General features: G+C 58.2%; 1 protein-coding gene across 1 annotated transcript; it reads left to right on the forward strand.

The window, feature by feature from the left end:
• The first annotated feature begins 8,250 nt into the window (after positions 1–8,250).
• Positions 8,251–12,684, forward strand: SLC52A3 (solute carrier family 52 member 3). The gene is made up of 4 exons (XM_038750459.1): positions 8,251–8,403; positions 8,846–9,868; positions 10,399–10,522; positions 12,459–12,684. The coding sequence occupies exons 2-4, from the start codon at positions 8,889–8,891 to the stop codon at positions 12,663–12,665; spliced, it is 1,311 nt and encodes a 436-aa protein (XP_038606387.1). The 5' UTR covers positions 8,251–8,403; positions 8,846–8,888; the 3' UTR covers positions 12,666–12,684.
• The last annotated feature ends 3,166 nt before the right edge of the window (positions 12,685–15,850 follow it).

Here is a 15,850-nt window from a genome sequence, read left to right on the forward strand (position 1 = left end):
GGCTGGGGGTTCTGGGGGTTTTGGGGGTCTGGGGTTTCTGGGGGCTAAAACTTCTGAGAAAACAGGGGTTTCGTGGGGGTAGGACTTCTGGGGAAGCTGGGGTTTCTGGGGAGTAGGACTTCTGGGGGAACTGGAGGTTCTGGGGAGCTGGGGGAGCTAGGAGTTCTGGAAAGCTGGGGATTCTTGGGGAGCTAGGACATCTGGGGAGCTGGGGGTCCTGGAGGGCAAGGACTTCTGGGGAAGTTGGGGTTTCTGGGGGGACTAGGGCTTCTGGGGAGCTGGAGGTTCTGGGGGGCAAGAACTTCTGAGAAATTGGGATTCGTGGCGGTAGGACTTCTGGAGAAGATGGGGTTTCTGGGGGCTAGGACTTCTGAGGGAACTGGAGGTTCTGGGGGGCTCAGACTTCTGAGAAAACTGGGGTTTCGTGGGGGTAGGACTTCTGGGGAAGCAGGGGTTTCTGCGGGGTAGGACATCTGGGGAGCTGGGGGAGCTAGGAGTTCTGGAGATCTGGGGATTCTGGGGGAGTTAGGACGTCTGGGGAGCTGGAGGTTTGGGGGGGCAAGGACTTCTGGGGAAGTTGGGGTTTCTGGGGGGCTAGGGCTTCTGGGGAGCTGGAGGTTCTGGGGGGCAAGGACTTCTGGGGAAGTGGGGTTTCTGGGAGCTAGGACTTTTGGGGGGGAACTGGAGGTCCTTGGCGGGCTAAGACTTCTGCGAAAACTGGGGTTTCGTGGGGCTAGGACTTCTGGGGAAGCTGGGGTTTCGTGGGGGTAGGACTTCTGGGGGGTAGGACTTCTGGGGGAACTGGAGGTTCTGAGGAGCTGGGGGAGCTAGGAGTTCTGGAGAGCTGGGGATTCTGCGGGAGCTAGGACATCTGGGGAGCTGGGGGTCCTGGAGGGCAAGGACTTCTGGGGAAGTTGGGGTTTCTGGGGGGGCTTGGGCTTCTGGGGAGCTGGAGGTTCTGGGGGGCTCAGAATTCTGAGAATATGGGTTTCGTGGTGGTGGGACTTCTGGGGAAGATGGGGTTTGGGGGCTAGGACTTCTGGGGGAACTGAAGGTTCTGGGGGGCTAAGACTTCTGAGAAAACTGGGGTTTCGTGGGGCTAGGACTTTGGGAAGTAGGACTTCTGGGGGAACTGGAGGTTCTGGAGGGGGGCTAAGATTTCTGAGGAAATTGGGGTTTCGTGGGGGTAGGACTTCTGGGGAAGATGGGGTTTCTGGGGGCTAGGACTTCTGGGGGAACTGGAGTTTTGGGGGAGCTAGGAGGTCTGGAAAGCTGGGGATTCTAGGGGAGCTAGGACATCTGGGGAGCTGGGGGTTCTGGGGGGCAAGGACTTCTGGGGAAGTTGGGGTTTCTGGGGAGGCTAAGACTTCTGGGGAGCCAGAGGTTCTGGGGGGCTCAGACTTCTGGGGAAGTTGGGGTTTCCGGGGGGCTAGGACTTCTGAGGAAGCTGGGGTTTCTGGGAGCTAGGACTTCTGGGGGAACTGGAGGTTCTGGGGGGCTAAGACTTCTGAGAAAACTGGGGTTTCGTGGGGGTAGGAATTCTGGGGAACCTGGGGTTTCTGGGGGGTGGGACTTCTAGGGGAACTGGAGGTTCTGGGGAGTTGGGGGAGCTAGGAGTTCTGGAGAGCTGGGGATTCTGGGGGAGCTAGGACATCTGGGGAGCTGGGGGTCTTGGGGGGCAAGGACTTCTGGGGAAGTTGGGGTTTCTGGGGGGCTAGGGCTTCTGGGGAGCTGGAGGTTCTGGGGGGCTCAGACTTCTGAGAAAACGGGTTTCGTGGGGGTAGGACTTCTGGGGAAGCTGGGGTTTCTGGGGGCTAGGACTTCTGGGGGAACTGGAGGTTCTGGGGAGCTGGGGGAGCCAGGAGTTCTGGAGAGCTGGGGATTCTGGGGGAGCTAGGACATCTGGGGAGCTGGAGGTTCTGGGGGACAAGGACTACTGGGGAAGTTGGGGTTTCTGGGAGGCTAGGGCTTCTGGGGAGCTGGAGGTTCTGGGGGGCAAGGACTTCTGGGGAAGTGGGGTTTCTGGGAGCTAGGACTTCTGGGGGGGAACTGGAGGTCCTTGGCGGGCTAAGACTTGTGTGAAAACTGGGGTTTCGTGGGGCTAGGACTTCAGGAGGTAGGACTTCTGGGGGAACTGGAGATTCTGGGGGGGCTAAGATTTCTGAGGAAATTGAGGTTTTGTGGGTGTAGGACTTCTGGGGAAGATGGGGTTTCTGGGGGGTAGGGTTTCTGGGGGAACTGGGGTTTTGTGGGAGTAGGACTTCTGGGGAAGCTGGGGTTTCTGGGGGGTAGGACTTCTGGGGAAGCTGGGGTTTCTGGGGGCTAGGACTTCTGGGGGAACTGGAGTTTTGGGGGAGCTAGGAGTTCTGGAGAGCTGGGGATTCTGGGGGAGCTAGGACATCTGGGCAGCCGGAGGTTCTGGGGGGCAAGGACTTCTGGGGAAGTTGGGGTTTCTGGGAGGGCTAAGGCTTCTGGGGAGCCAGAGGTTCTGGGGGGCTCAGACTTCTGGGGAAGTTGGGGTTTCCGGGGGGCTAGGACTTCTGAGGAAGCTGGAGTTTCTGGGAGCTAGGACGTCTGGGGGAACTGGAGGTTCTGGGGGGCTAAGACTTCTGAGAAAACTGGGGTTTCGTGGGGGTAGGAATTCTGGGGAACCTGGGGTTTCTGGGGGGTGGGACTTCTAGGGGAACTGGAGGTTCTGGGGAGTTGGGGGAGCTAGGAGTTCTGGAGAGCTGGGGATTCTCGGGGAGCTAGGACATCTGAGGAGCTGGGGGTCTTGGGGGGCAAGGACTTCTGGGGAAGTTGGGGTTTCTGGGGGGCTAGGGCTTCTGGGGAGCTGGAGGTTCTGGGGGGCTCAGACTTCTGAGAAAATGGGTTTCGTGGGGGTAGGACTTCTGGGGAAGCTGGGGTTTCTGGGGGAACTGGAGGTTCTGGGAAGCTCGGGGAGCCAGGAGTTCTGGAGAGCTGGGGATTCTGGGGGAGCTAGGACTTCTGGGGGGCAAGGACTTTTGGGGAAGTTGGGGTTTCTGGGAGGCTAGGGCTTCTGGGGAGCTGGAGGTTCTGGGGGGCTCAGACTTCTGAGAAAACTGGGGTTTCGTGGGGGTAGGACTTCTGGGAAAGATGGGGTTTCTGGGGGCTAGGACTTCTGGGGGAACTGGAGGTCCTGGGGGGCAAGGACTTCTGGGGAAGTTGGGGTTTCTTGGGGGGCTAGGGCTTCTGGGGAGCTGGAGGTTCTGCGGGGTTCAGACTTCTTGGAAAGCTGCGGTTTCTGGAGGGCTAGGACTTCTGGAGAAGCTGGGGGTCCTGGGGAGCTGGGGGAGTTAGGAGCTCTGGAGAGCTGGGGATTTGGGGGAGCTGGGGCTTCTGGGGAGCTGGGACTTCTGGAGAGCTGGGGATTTGCGAGGTTCAGGGAGCTGGAGAGCTGGGGAGCTAGGATTTCTGGGGAAGCTGGGAATTCAGGGGAGCTGGAGGGGAGCTGAGGTTTCTGGAGAGCCAGGAGTTCTGGGGGAGCTGGGGTAAGGGCCCTGCCAGATGGGGGAGGTGTCAGTGTGCAGAGGGGGGTCTTACAGTTGAGCTCCCGGGATGGGGGGGTGTCTTAGTGTGGGGGTCTTTGGGTAGCCGCCAGACCCGACTGGCTTAGGTGAAGGTTTGGGTTGGGAAGAAACCAGTTTTCCAGAAGTTTGGGTGCAGAGCATGGTACAGTGCTTGGCATCTAGTAAGCGCCGAACACATAACACCTTTATCTTGATTCGGGTGGGTGGGAGGCCGGGCGGCCCCCACCCAGATCCAGACACAGGCCCGGGCCCCGAAACCCACCCAGAAACCGGCCCAGACCAGAATCCGCCCCGGGCCCAGTAGGCAACCAAGTGGCCCACACCGAAAACCGGCCAGAACTGGGAGGAAACCGGCCCAGACCGGAAACTGACCCGAGGCCCAGAAACCGGCCCGGACCAAGAAACCGGCCCAGACCGAGAAATTGTCCCTGACTAAAAACCAACTCAGATCAGAAACCGGCCCAGGCTGAAATTCATTCATTTCATTCATTCGATCGTATTTATTGAGCGCTTACTGTGTGCGGAGCACTGGACTGAGCACTTGGGAAGTACAATTCCGCAACAGATAGAGACAATCCCTACCCAACAATGGGCTCACGGTCTAGAAGGGGGAGACAGAAAGCAACACAAAACAAATAGACAGGCGTCAGTACCGTCAAAATAGATAAATGGAATTATAGATATATACACATCATTAATAAAATCCGGCCCAGATTGAAAATGGGCCTTGACCGAAATCTGGCCCGGACCAGAAACAGACCCAAGGTCCAGAAACCGGCCTGGACTTCTTAGTACAGTGCTCTGCACATAGTAAGCGCTCAATAAATACGATTGATGTTGATGATGACTAAGAAGATGTCCCGGAACAAAAACCGGGCCAGACCGAGAAGATGTCCCAGACTAAAAACTGGTCCAGAACAGAAACAGACCCAAGGCCCAGAAACCGGCCCGGACGGAGAAAATGCCCCGACTAAAAACCGGCCCAGACCAGAAATGGGCCCAGGCCAGGAACGGGCCCAGCCTGAAATCCAGCCCAGACCATTCATTCATTCATTCAATCGTATTTATTGAGCGCTTACTGTGTGCAGAGCACTGTACTAAGCGCTTGGGAAGTACAAGTCGGCAACATATAGAGACGGGCCCTACCCGACAACGGGCTCACAGGCTAGAAGGGGGAGACAGATGACAAAACAAAACATGTGGACGGGTGTCAAGTCGTCAGAACAAAAAGAATTAAAGCAAAATGCACATCATTAACAAAATAAATAGAATAGTAAATATGCACAAGTAAAATAGAGTAATAAAACTGTACAAACATGTATACAGGTGCTGTGGGGAGGGGAAGGAGGTAGGGCGGGGGGATGGGGAGGAGGAGAGGGAAAACGGGGGCTTAGAAGAGTGCTCTGCACACAGTAAGTGCTCAATAAATACGACGGAATTAAAGAATGAATGAATGGAGCGTCTTCCCCAGATGCATGTGGTGTTTTTGGTTTTTTTGCCCCAACTGTGATGCCCCACCCCGGGCTAGGCTGACCTCCCGGTATATAATAATAATAATAATAATAATGGCATTTGTTAAGCGCTTACTATGTGCAAAGCACTGTTCTAAGCGCTGGGGGGGATACAAGGTGATCAGGTTGTTCCGCATGGGGCTCACAGTTATCATTCCCATTTTACAGATGAGGTAACTGAGGCTCCGAGAAGTTAAGTGACTTGCCCAAGATCACACAGCAGACACGTGGTGGAGCTGGGATTCGAACCCATGACCTCTGACTCCAAAGCCCGGGCTCTTTCCACTGAGCCACGCTGCCTCTCTCTATATGTAGAGTATATATGACAAGCAGCGTGGTTTATTGGCAAGAGCCCAGACTTGGGAGTCAGAGGACGTGGGTTCTAATGCCGGCTCCGCCGCTTGTCTGCTGGGTGACTTTGGGCAAGTCACTTAACTTCTCTGTGCCTCAGTTACCTCATCTGTCAAATGGGGATTAAGACTGTGAGGCCCAAGTGGGACAACCTGATTACCTTGTATCCCCCCCAGTGCTTAGAACCGTGCTTGGCACATAGTAACCCAGGCCCAGGAACCAGCTCGGACTGTTCAGCGCTTAGAACAGTGCCTGGCACATAGTAAGCACTTAACAAATACCATCATCATCATCATCAAGAAAATAATTAATAAAAATGATATTTAAGTGTTAACTATGTGGCAGGCCCTGTACTAAGTGCAGGGGTGGATCCCAGCCAGTCGGGTTGGCCGCGGTCCCTGTCCCACGTGGGGCTCACCGTCTCCATCCCCATTTTACGGAGGAGGGAACTGAGGCCCAGAGAAGCGAAGCGACCGGCCCAAGGTCACACAGCAGACGAGCGGCGGAGCCGGGATTAGAACCCATGACTCTTGACGCCCAGGCTCTACCCACTCCGCCAACCGGCCTAGGCCAGAAGCCAGCTCAAACCCAACAAAGTCCCTGACTAAAAACCGGTTCAGACCACAAGCAGACCTGGACCGAAATCATCCCCGACAGGAAAACCATCACAGACACGAACCCGGACCTTACGGTTCATTCCTTCAGTCGTATTTATTGAGCGCTTACCGTGTGCAGAGCACTGGACTACACGCTCGGGAAAGTCCAATACAACAATAAAAGGGACAGTCCCAGCCCAGAACGTACAGTTGCTAGTCACTCCTGTCGTTGGGTAGGGATTGTCTCTATCTGTTGCCGAATTGTACTTTCCAAGAGCTTAATACACTACTCTGCACACAGTAAGCGCTCAGTAAATACAGCTGAATGAATGAAAGATACCAATGCAATTGAACGAACACGTAGACACCGCAAGTCAACAAGTGATTGTTGCCAGGAGGACGTGCGAGCTACAGTAGTTGCTAAGTGCTCACTATGTGCCAGGGCGCTGTACTAAGCGCTGGGGTAGAGATGAGATTGTCGGGTTGGACGCGGTCCCTGTCCCGCGTGGGGATCACGGTTTAAACCCCTGTTTTACAGATGAGGGAACAGAGGCCCAGAGAAGTGAAGTGACCTGCCCCAGGCCACACAGCAGGTACGTGTAGGAGGTGGGATTTGAACCCGGGTCCTACTGCCTTCCGGGCCCCCAGGGCGCCCCCTGGTGGCCGAGAGGAGAAGCGCAAGGAGGGGGGGTCCTCAGGGAAACGTAGCGCCCCCTGGTGGCCGAGAGGAGAACCGCAAGGGAGGGGGTGTCTCAGAGGAGCATGGGGTTCCCTAGTGGCCGAGAGGAGAAGCGCAAGGAGGGGGGTGTCAGAGAAACGTGGCGTCCCCTGGTGGCGTAGAGGAGAAGTGCAGGGGGGCGGGGGGGGGTCTGAGAGAAGCGTGGCGCCCTCTGGTGACCGATAGGAGAACCGCAGGGGAGGGGGGTTCCCAGAGGAAACATGGCACCCCCTGGTGGCCGAGAGAATCAATCAATCAGTCGTATTTATTGAGCGCTTACTGTGTGCAGAGCACTGTACTAAGCGCTTCGGAAGTACAAGTTGGCAACATATAGAGACAGTCCCTACCCAACAGTGGGCTCACAGTCTAAAAGAGAGAGAGAAGCTCAAGGTGGGGTGGTCTCAGAGAAACGTGGTTCCCCCTGGTGGCATAGAGGAGAAGTGCAGGGGGCCGGGGGGGTGTGTGTTTCTGAGAGAAGTGTGGTGCCCCCTGGTGGCCGATAGGAGAAGCGCAGGGGATGGGGGTTCCCAGAGGAAACGTGGCGCCCCCTGGTGGACGAGGGGAGAAGCGCAAGGGAAGGAGGGTCTCCAGAGAAGCATGGGGCTCCCTGGTGGCCGAGAGGAGAAGCGCAAGGAGGGGGGTGTTAGAGAAACATGGCACCCCCTGGTGGCCGAGAGTAGAAGCGTAGGTGGGGGTCTCAGAGAAGCGTGACTCTCTCCCCTTCCCTCCCTCAGGATGCCCCTCGGCGGCCGAGAGGAGAAGCATAAGGTGGAGGGGTGTCAGAGAAACGTGGTGCCCCCTGGTGGCCGAGGGGAGAGCAAGGAGGGGGAGTCTCAGAGAAATTTGGCGCCCCCTGGTGGCATAGAGGAGAAGCTCAGGGGAGGGGGAATCTCAGAGGAAGCGTGGCGCCCCCTGGTGGCCGAGAGTAGTCAGAGAAGCGTGGCACCCCCTGGTGGCTTAGAGGAGAAGCGCAGGGGAGGGGGGTCTCAGAGAAGCATGGCTCTCTCCCCCTTCCCTCCCCCAGGACGCCCCCCAGCGGCCGAGAGGAGAAGCGCAACGAGTGGGGGGGTCTCAGAGAAACGTGGTTCCCCCTGGTGGTCGAGAGGAGTCAGAGAGGCGCGGTGCCCCCTGGTGGCTTAGAGGAGAAGTACAGGAGAGGGAGATCTCAGAGAAGTGTGGCGCCCTTTGGTGGCCAAGAGGAGAAGCACGGGGGGGGGGGGGGTCGCAGAGAAGCGTGCTGCACCCTGGTGGCATAGAGGAGAAGTGCAGGGGAGGGGAGGTCTCAGAGAAACGTGGTGTCCCCTGGTGGCTTAGAGTAGAAGCACAGGGGAGGGGGAGTGTCTCAGAGAAAACTTGGCGCCCCCTGGTGGCCGAGAGGAGAAGCGCAGGAGAGGGGAGGTCAGAGAAACGTGGCGCCCCCTGGTGGCCGAGAGTAGAAGTGCTGGGGGCGGGGGTCTCAGAGAAACGTGGCGCCCCCTGGTGGCCGAGAGGAGTCAGAGAAGCGTGGCACCCCCTGGTGGCTTAGAGGAGAAGCGCAGGGGGGGTCTCAGAGAAGTGTGGCTCTCTCCCCCTTCCCTCCCTCAGGACGCCCCCCGGCAGCCGAGAGGAGAAGCGCAAGGAGTCGGGGGGTCTCAGAGAAACGTGGTTCTCCCTGGTGGCTGAGAGGATTCAGAGAGGTGCGGTGCCCCCTGGTGGCTAAGAGGAGAAGCACAGGAGAGGGAGATCTCAGAGAAGCATGGCGCCCCCTGGTGGCCAAGAGGAGAAGCGCGGGGGGGTTCGCAGAGAAGCGTGCTGCCCCCTGGTGGCATAGAGGAGAAGCGCCGGGGAGGGGAGGTCTGAGAAACGTGGCGTCCCCTGGTGGCCGAGAGGAGAAGTACAGGAGAGGGGAGGTCAGAGAAACGTGGCGCCCCCGGTGGCCGAGAGGAGAAGTGCTGGGGGTGGGGTCTCAGAGAAATGTGGCGCCCCCTGGTGGCCGAGAGAAACTCAAGGGGGGTGGTCTCAGAGAAACGTGGCTCTCCCCCCCTTCAGGGCGCCCCCCATCGGCCGAGAGGAGAAGCGCGGACGGGGGGGGGTGTCTCAGCAAACGGTGTCTCTCCCCCTTTCCCTCCCCTCCTCAAGGCGCCCCCCAGAGGCGGAGAGGAGCAGCGCGGTGGCGTCGGCCATGTCCCTGCTGACCCACCTGCTGGTGTGCGCCTTCGGGTCGGGGTCCTGGTTGGCCATCAACGGGCTTTGGGTGGAGCTGCCCCTGCTAGTCCCGGAGCTGCCCGAGGGCTGGGCCCTCCCCTCTTACCTCACGGTGGTCACCCAGCTGGCCAACGTCGGCCCCCTGGCCGTGGCCCTGGCCCACCGCCTCCTCCGCCCGGCGGGCCTGCCCGAGGCCGCGCTCATCATCGCCCTGCTGGCCCTCGGCTGCGTCTCCTGCCTGCTCCTGGCCTTCCTCTGGCGGGAGACCTCCGCCGTCGGCCGGGCCCGCCACAGTACCGCTTTCCTGGCCCTGACCTTCCTCCTGGCCCTGGTGGACTGCACCTCGTCCGTCACCTTCCTCCCCTTCATGGCCCGCTTCCGGCCCGGCTATCTCACGTCCTACTTCGCGGGCGAGGGGCTGAGCGGCACCTTGCCGGCCCTGGCCGCCCTGGCTCAGGGCTCGGGGCTGGTCGTCTGCGTCGGGGGCAACGCCAGCGGCAACGCCACCGCCGGCCCCGAGGCCCGCTTCCTCCCGGCCGGCTTCTCCCCCGCCGTCTTCTTCGTCCTGTTGGCGGCCATGATGGGCGTCTGCCTGGCCGCCTTCCTCCTGTTGGCCCGCCGGGCCGAGGCCCGGGGGTCTTCGACCCAGGACCTCCTGGCCGGGCAGGTGACCCTCAGCGCCTTCCGGGAGCTGGACGGCCCCGGGGGCCGGGGGCCGGGCGGGGCCCCCGGGGGCCTGGAGGACGGGGAGGACAAGACGGCCGCCCACTCGCCGCCTCAGCTGGCCTTCGTCTACACCCTCGTGGCCCTGGTGAATTCGCTGACCAACGGGGTCCTGCCGTCGGTACAGACGTACTCCTGCATGGCCTACGGCGCCCTGGCCTATCACCTCGCCGCCTCCCTCAGTTCCATCGCCAACCCCCTGGCCTGCCTCGTCGCCATGTTTCTCCCCAGCAGGTACGCCCACGTGGGTTACGTGGGAAGCGCCTACTGTGTGCCGGGCACTGTACCGAGCACTGGGGTGGATACGAGTAAATCGGGTTGGACACAGTCCCTGCCCCACGTGGGGCTTACGGTCTCCATCCCCATTTTCCAGAGGAGGGAACTGAGGCCTAGAGAAGCGAAGGGACTTGCCCGTGGTCACACGGCAGACAAATGGCGGAGCCGGGATTAGAACCGAGGACCTTCTGACTCTCAGGCCCGGGCTCTAGCCAGTAGGCTACACTGCTTCTCTAAACAGCGTTCTCTAAATAGAACAAAGTTAATAATAGTAATAATAATAATGGTATTTGTTAAGCGCTTACTATGCACCAGGCACTGTACTAAGCGCTGGGGTGGATACTTGGCAGAGTGGGATAGATCCTCCGGACTAGAGCTCTGCCCGGTCTGTAGGAATCAGTGAGCCCACCTGGTAATCAGGGGAGGGTCCCCCGAGAGATCCCCTCCTCATGATTTCTCCTCCCCCCCCAACCCCGGGTCTCCCCCAGGTCCTTGGTGAAGCTGGGGTTCATCACCTTGGCGGGGACAACCTTTGCCGCGTACAACATGGCCATGGCCGTCATGAGCCCTTGTCCGCTGCTGCAAGGCTCAAAGTGGGGAGAAGTCATCATCGTGAGTACCCCCTCCCCCCACCCTCGGCCCGAGACCCCCACCTCCCCTCCTGAGGGGGCTGAAAATCTCCCGGCTTCCTCTCACCCCCCTGTCAGCCTCCCCATCCCTGCCTCTGGAACTCGCCCTCTTTTCCCATGATCCTCCGGGCCGGGACAAGAACACTCTTTTCCCATGATCCGCTGGACCAGGACAGAGACCCTCTTTCCCAGTGATCCCCTGGGCCAAGACAAGGACCCTCTTTTCACATGACCCCCCACACAGGACAAATCCCCCTGCACCAGGACAAGGCCCCTCTTTTCCCATGACCCCCAGCGCCAGGACAAGGACACTCCTTTCCCATGATCTCCTGCACCAGGACAAGACCCCTGTTTTCCCATGATCCCCTGCACCAGGACAAGGCCCCTCTTTTCCCATGACCCCCCACATTGGGACAAGGCCCCTCTTTTCCCATAATGCTCCTCACCGGAACAAGGCCCCACCTTGGCCGTGACCCACCACGCCAGGCCAAGACCCCCCCCCACACTTTTCCCATGATCCCCTGCACTGAGACAAGACCCCTCTTTTCCCATGATCCCCTGCACCAGGACAAGGCCCCTGTTTTCCCATGATCCCCTGCACTGGGACAAGACCCCTCTTTTCCCATGACCCCCCGCACTAGAACAAGGCCCCTCTTTGACCGTGACCCACCACGCCAAGCCATGGACCGCCCCCCCCCCCATTTTCCCATGATCCCTTGCACCGGGACAAGACTGGTCTTTTCCCATGATCCTCTGCACCGGGACAAAACCCCTCTATTCCCATGATCCACTGCACCAGGACAAGACCCCCCCTTCGCCAGGACAAGGCCCCTCTTTTCCCATTCATTCATTCATTCATTCAATCTTATTTATTGAGCGCTTACTGTGTGCAGAGCGCTGTACTAAGCGCTTGGGAAGTCCAAGTTGGCAACATATAGAGACAGTCCCTACCCAACAGCGGGCTCACAGTCTAGAAGGGGGAGACAGAGAACGAAACAAAACATATTAACAAAATAAAATAAATAGAATAAATATGTACAAATAAAATAGAGTAATAAATACGTACAAACATATACATATATACAGGTGATCCCCTGCAGCGGGACAAGGCCCCTCCTTTCCCATGATCCTCTGCAGCGGGACAAGGCCCCTCTTTTCCCATGATCCTCTGCAGCGGGACAAAGCCCCTCTTTTCCCATGATCCTCTGCAGCGGGACAAGGCCCCTCTTTTCCCATGATCCTCTGCAGCGGGACAAAGCCCCTCTTTCTTTTCCCATGATCCTCTGCGGCGGGACAAGGCCCCTCTTTTCCCATGATCCTCTGCAGCGGGACAAGGCCCCTTCTTTCCATGATCCTCTGCGGTGGGACAAAGCCCCTCTTTCTTTTCCCATGATCCTCTGCGGCGGGATAAGGCCCCTCTTTTCCCATGATCCTCTGCAGCGGGACAAATCCCCTCATTTCCCATGATCCTCTGCAGCGGGACAAGGACCCTCTTTTCCCATAATCCTCTGCAGTGGGACAAATCCCCTCTTTTCCCATGATCCTCTGCGGCGGGACAAGGCCCCTCTTTTCCCATGATCCTCTGCAGCGGGACAAAGCCCCTCATTTCCCATGATCCTCTGCAGCGGGACAAAGCCCCTCTTTTCCCATGATCCTCTGCAGCGGGACAAGGCCCCTTCTTTCCCACGATCCTCTGCAGCGGGACAAAGCCCCTCTTTTCCCACGATCCTCTGCAGCGGGACAAGACCCCTCTTTTCCCATGACCCCCCCGCGCCGGAACCAGGCCCCCCCCCTTTCCCATGATCCCCCACGCCGGGGCAGAGCCGCTCATTTCCCATGAGCCTCCGGGCCTCCCATGCCCCCCCCCACAACGCGGCGGGCGGGGAGCGGGCTGAGGCGGGCTCCGTTTGGGCCGGCAGGTGGCGTCGTGGGTCCTGTTCGTGGGCGCGCTGAGCTACGTGAAGGTGATGACGGGCGCCATCCTGCGCAGCCACAGCCACGGCGCCCTCGTGTGGTGCGGCGCGGTGGTGCAGCTCGGCTCCGCCCTGGGCGCCCTGATCATGTTCCCGCTCGTCAACGTGCTCGGCTACTTCCGGTCGGCAGACTGGTGCCGCTCCCAGTGCTGAGGCCGGAAGGGGCGGGGCCTCAACGGGACTGGGGACGGGGGGGGGCCTTGGGAAGGGCCCGGATGTGGGCGGGGCCTGCGGTGGGCGGGGCTTGGAGCTGGAACGTGATTGGGGGTGGGTCTTGGATCGTTGCCGACTGGGGGCGGGGCTAGTGGTGGGCGTGGTCTGGATCTGGACCAATGCGTGAGGTTTGTGGGCGGGGCTTGGAGCCGGACCAATGGGTGTGGTATGATGATGATGATGACGGTATTTGTTAAGCGCTTACTATGTGCAAAGCACTGTTCTAAGTGCTGGGGAGGTTACAAGGTGATCAGGTTGTGGGGGGGGGCCTTGGTATGTGGGTGTGGTGTGTGGTCCGATTGGTGTGGTGTGTGGGCGTGGCTTGGATCTGGACCAATGGGTGCGGTGCGTGGTCGGAAGTGGGCGTGGCTCGGATCCGAGCCAATGGGGGTGGTGTGTGGGCGTGGTCGGAAATGGGCGTGGCTTGGATCTGGATCAGTGGGTGTGGTGCATGGGCGGGGGCAGATGTGGGCGTGCCTTGATCTGGACATGTGAGTGTGGGCGTGGTCGGGTGTGGGCGTGGCTTGGATCTGGACCAATGATTGTGTTGTGTTGGGTGTGGCTTGGATCTGGGCCAGTCATTCATTCATTCAATCGTATTTATTGAGTGCTCACTCTGTGCAGAGCACTGGACTAAGAGCTTGGGAAGTCCAAGCTGGCAACATAGAGAGACGGTCCCTACCCAACAGTGAGCTCACAGTCTAGAAGGGGGAGACAGAGAACAAAACAAAACATATGAACAAAATGAAACAAATAGAGTATGTACAAGTAAAATAAATAGAGTAATAAATACGTACAAACATGTACATATATACATATGCATATACATATATACATATACATCTATACAACATTAAAATATTAACAAAATAAAATAAATAGAATATGTACAAATTTATTGAGTGCTTACTCATTCAGTCGTATTTATTGAGCACTTACTGTGTGCAGAGCACTGTACTAAGTAAAATAAGTAAATAGAGTAATAAATACGTACAAACATGTACACATATATACATATATTGGATCTGGACCAATGAGCGTGATGTATGGGCATGGCCTGGATCTGGAATGGTGGTCGACTGTGGGCGTGGCTTGGATCTGGACCAATGGGTGTGCCTCTGTTGGGCGTGGCCTGTATCGACCAACGAGCGTGGTGTGTGGGCGTGGCCTGGATCTGGACCAATGGACACGGGGATATGGTCGAATGTGGGCGTGGCCTGAATATGGACCAATGAGCGTTTCGTTTGGGCGTGGCCTAATCTGGGCCAATGGGCATGGGGATATGGTCGACTGTGGGCGTGGCCTGAATGTGGACCAATGAGCGTGGTGTGTGGGTGTGTCCTGGATCTGGACCAATGGGTGTGGGGATGCAGTCGATGGTGGGCGTGGCCTGAGTGCGGACCAGTGAGCGTTGTGTGGGGGCGTGGCCTGAATCTGGACCAACTGGTGTGGGGTTGTGGTCAATTGTGGGCGTGGCCTGGATCTGGACCAATGAGCGTGGTGTGTGGGCGTGGCCTGAATCCGGACCAATGGGCGTGGGGATGCGGTTGATTGTGGGCGTGGCCTGGATCTGAACCAAAGTGTGGTGTGAGAGCGTGGCCTGCATCCGGACCAATGGGCGTGGGGAACGTGGTTAGTTGTGGGCGTGGCCTGGATCTGAACCAATGAGTGTGGTGTGAGGGCGTGGCCTGGATCTGAACCAATGAGTGTGGTGTGAGGGCGTGGTCTGAATCCGGACCAATGGGCGTAGGGATATGGTCGGCTGTGGGCGTGGCCTTGATCTGGGCCAATGAGCGTGGCGTGTGGGCGTCGCCTGAATCCGGACCAATGGGCATGGGGATGCGGTTGATTGTGGGCGTGGCCTGGATCTGAACCAAAGTGTGGTGTGAGGGCGTGGCCTTATTCTGGACCAATGGGCATGGGGATATGGTCATACTTCATGCCGCTGCCCGGATTGTCTTTGTCCAGAAACGCTCTGGGCATGATACTCCTCTCCTCAAGAATCTCCAGTGGCTACCAATCAATCTGCGCATCAGGCAGAAACTCCTCACCCTGGGCTTCAAGGCTGTCCATCATCTCGCCCCCTCCTACCTCACCTCCTTTCTCTCCTTCTCCACCCCACCCGCACCCTCTGCTCCTCCGCCGCTAATCTCCTCACCATGCCTCGTTCTTGCCCGTCTCGCCGTCGACCCCCTGCCCACGTCATCCCCCTGGCCTGGAATGCCCTCCCTCTACCCATCCGCCAAGCTAGCTCTCTTCCTCCCTTCAAGGCCCTGCTGAGAGCTCACCTCCTCCAGGAGGCCTTCCCACACTCAGCCCCCTCCTTCCTCTCCCCCCCGTTCCCCTCCCCATCCCCACCGTCTTACCTCCTTCCCTTCCCCACAGCACCTGTATATATGTATATATGTTTGTACAGATTTATTACTCTATTTTACTTGTACATATCTATTCTATTCATTTTATTTTGTTAATATGTTTGGTTTTGTTCTCTGTCTCCCCCTTCTAGACTGTGAGCCCACTGTTGGGTACGTACTATCTCTATATGTTGCCAACTTGGACTTCCCAAGTGCTTAGTACAGTGCTCTGCACACAGTAAGCGCTCAATAAATATGATTGATTGATTGGTCGGCTGTGGGCATGGCCTGGATCTGGACCAATGAGCATGGTGTGTGGGTGTGGCCTGAATCTGGACCAATGATCGTCGTGTGTGGGCGTGGCCTGAATATGGACCAATGGGCATGGGGATGCGGTCAGTTGTGGGCGTGGCCTTAATCTGGACCAATGGGAGTGTCCTGTGGGCGTGGCCTGGAACTGGACCATTGGTCTGGAAACCGGTCCTTACTGCCATCACTTCAGTCCCCTGATGGTATTTACTGAGCGCCTCTCGTGTGCAGAGCTCTGTACTAAGCGCCTGGGGGAGTCCGCTACAGCCCAGTCGGTGGGCACGTTCCCTGCCCACAATGAGCTGACGGCCTGTCAAATCCATCGGTCATATTTACTGAGCGCTTCCCGAATGCTCTGCACACAGTAAGCGCTCAATCAATTCGATTGAATGAATGAATGCTCTGTACACAGTAAACAATCAATATGATTGAATGAATGAATGCTCTGCACACAGTAAGCAC

Source organism: Tachyglossus aculeatus, chromosome 8 (assembly GCF_015852505.1).
Source record: "Tachyglossus aculeatus isolate mTacAcu1 chromosome 8, mTacAcu1.pri, whole genome shotgun sequence".
NCBI lineage: Eukaryota > Metazoa > Chordata > Mammalia > Monotremata > Tachyglossidae > Tachyglossus > Tachyglossus aculeatus.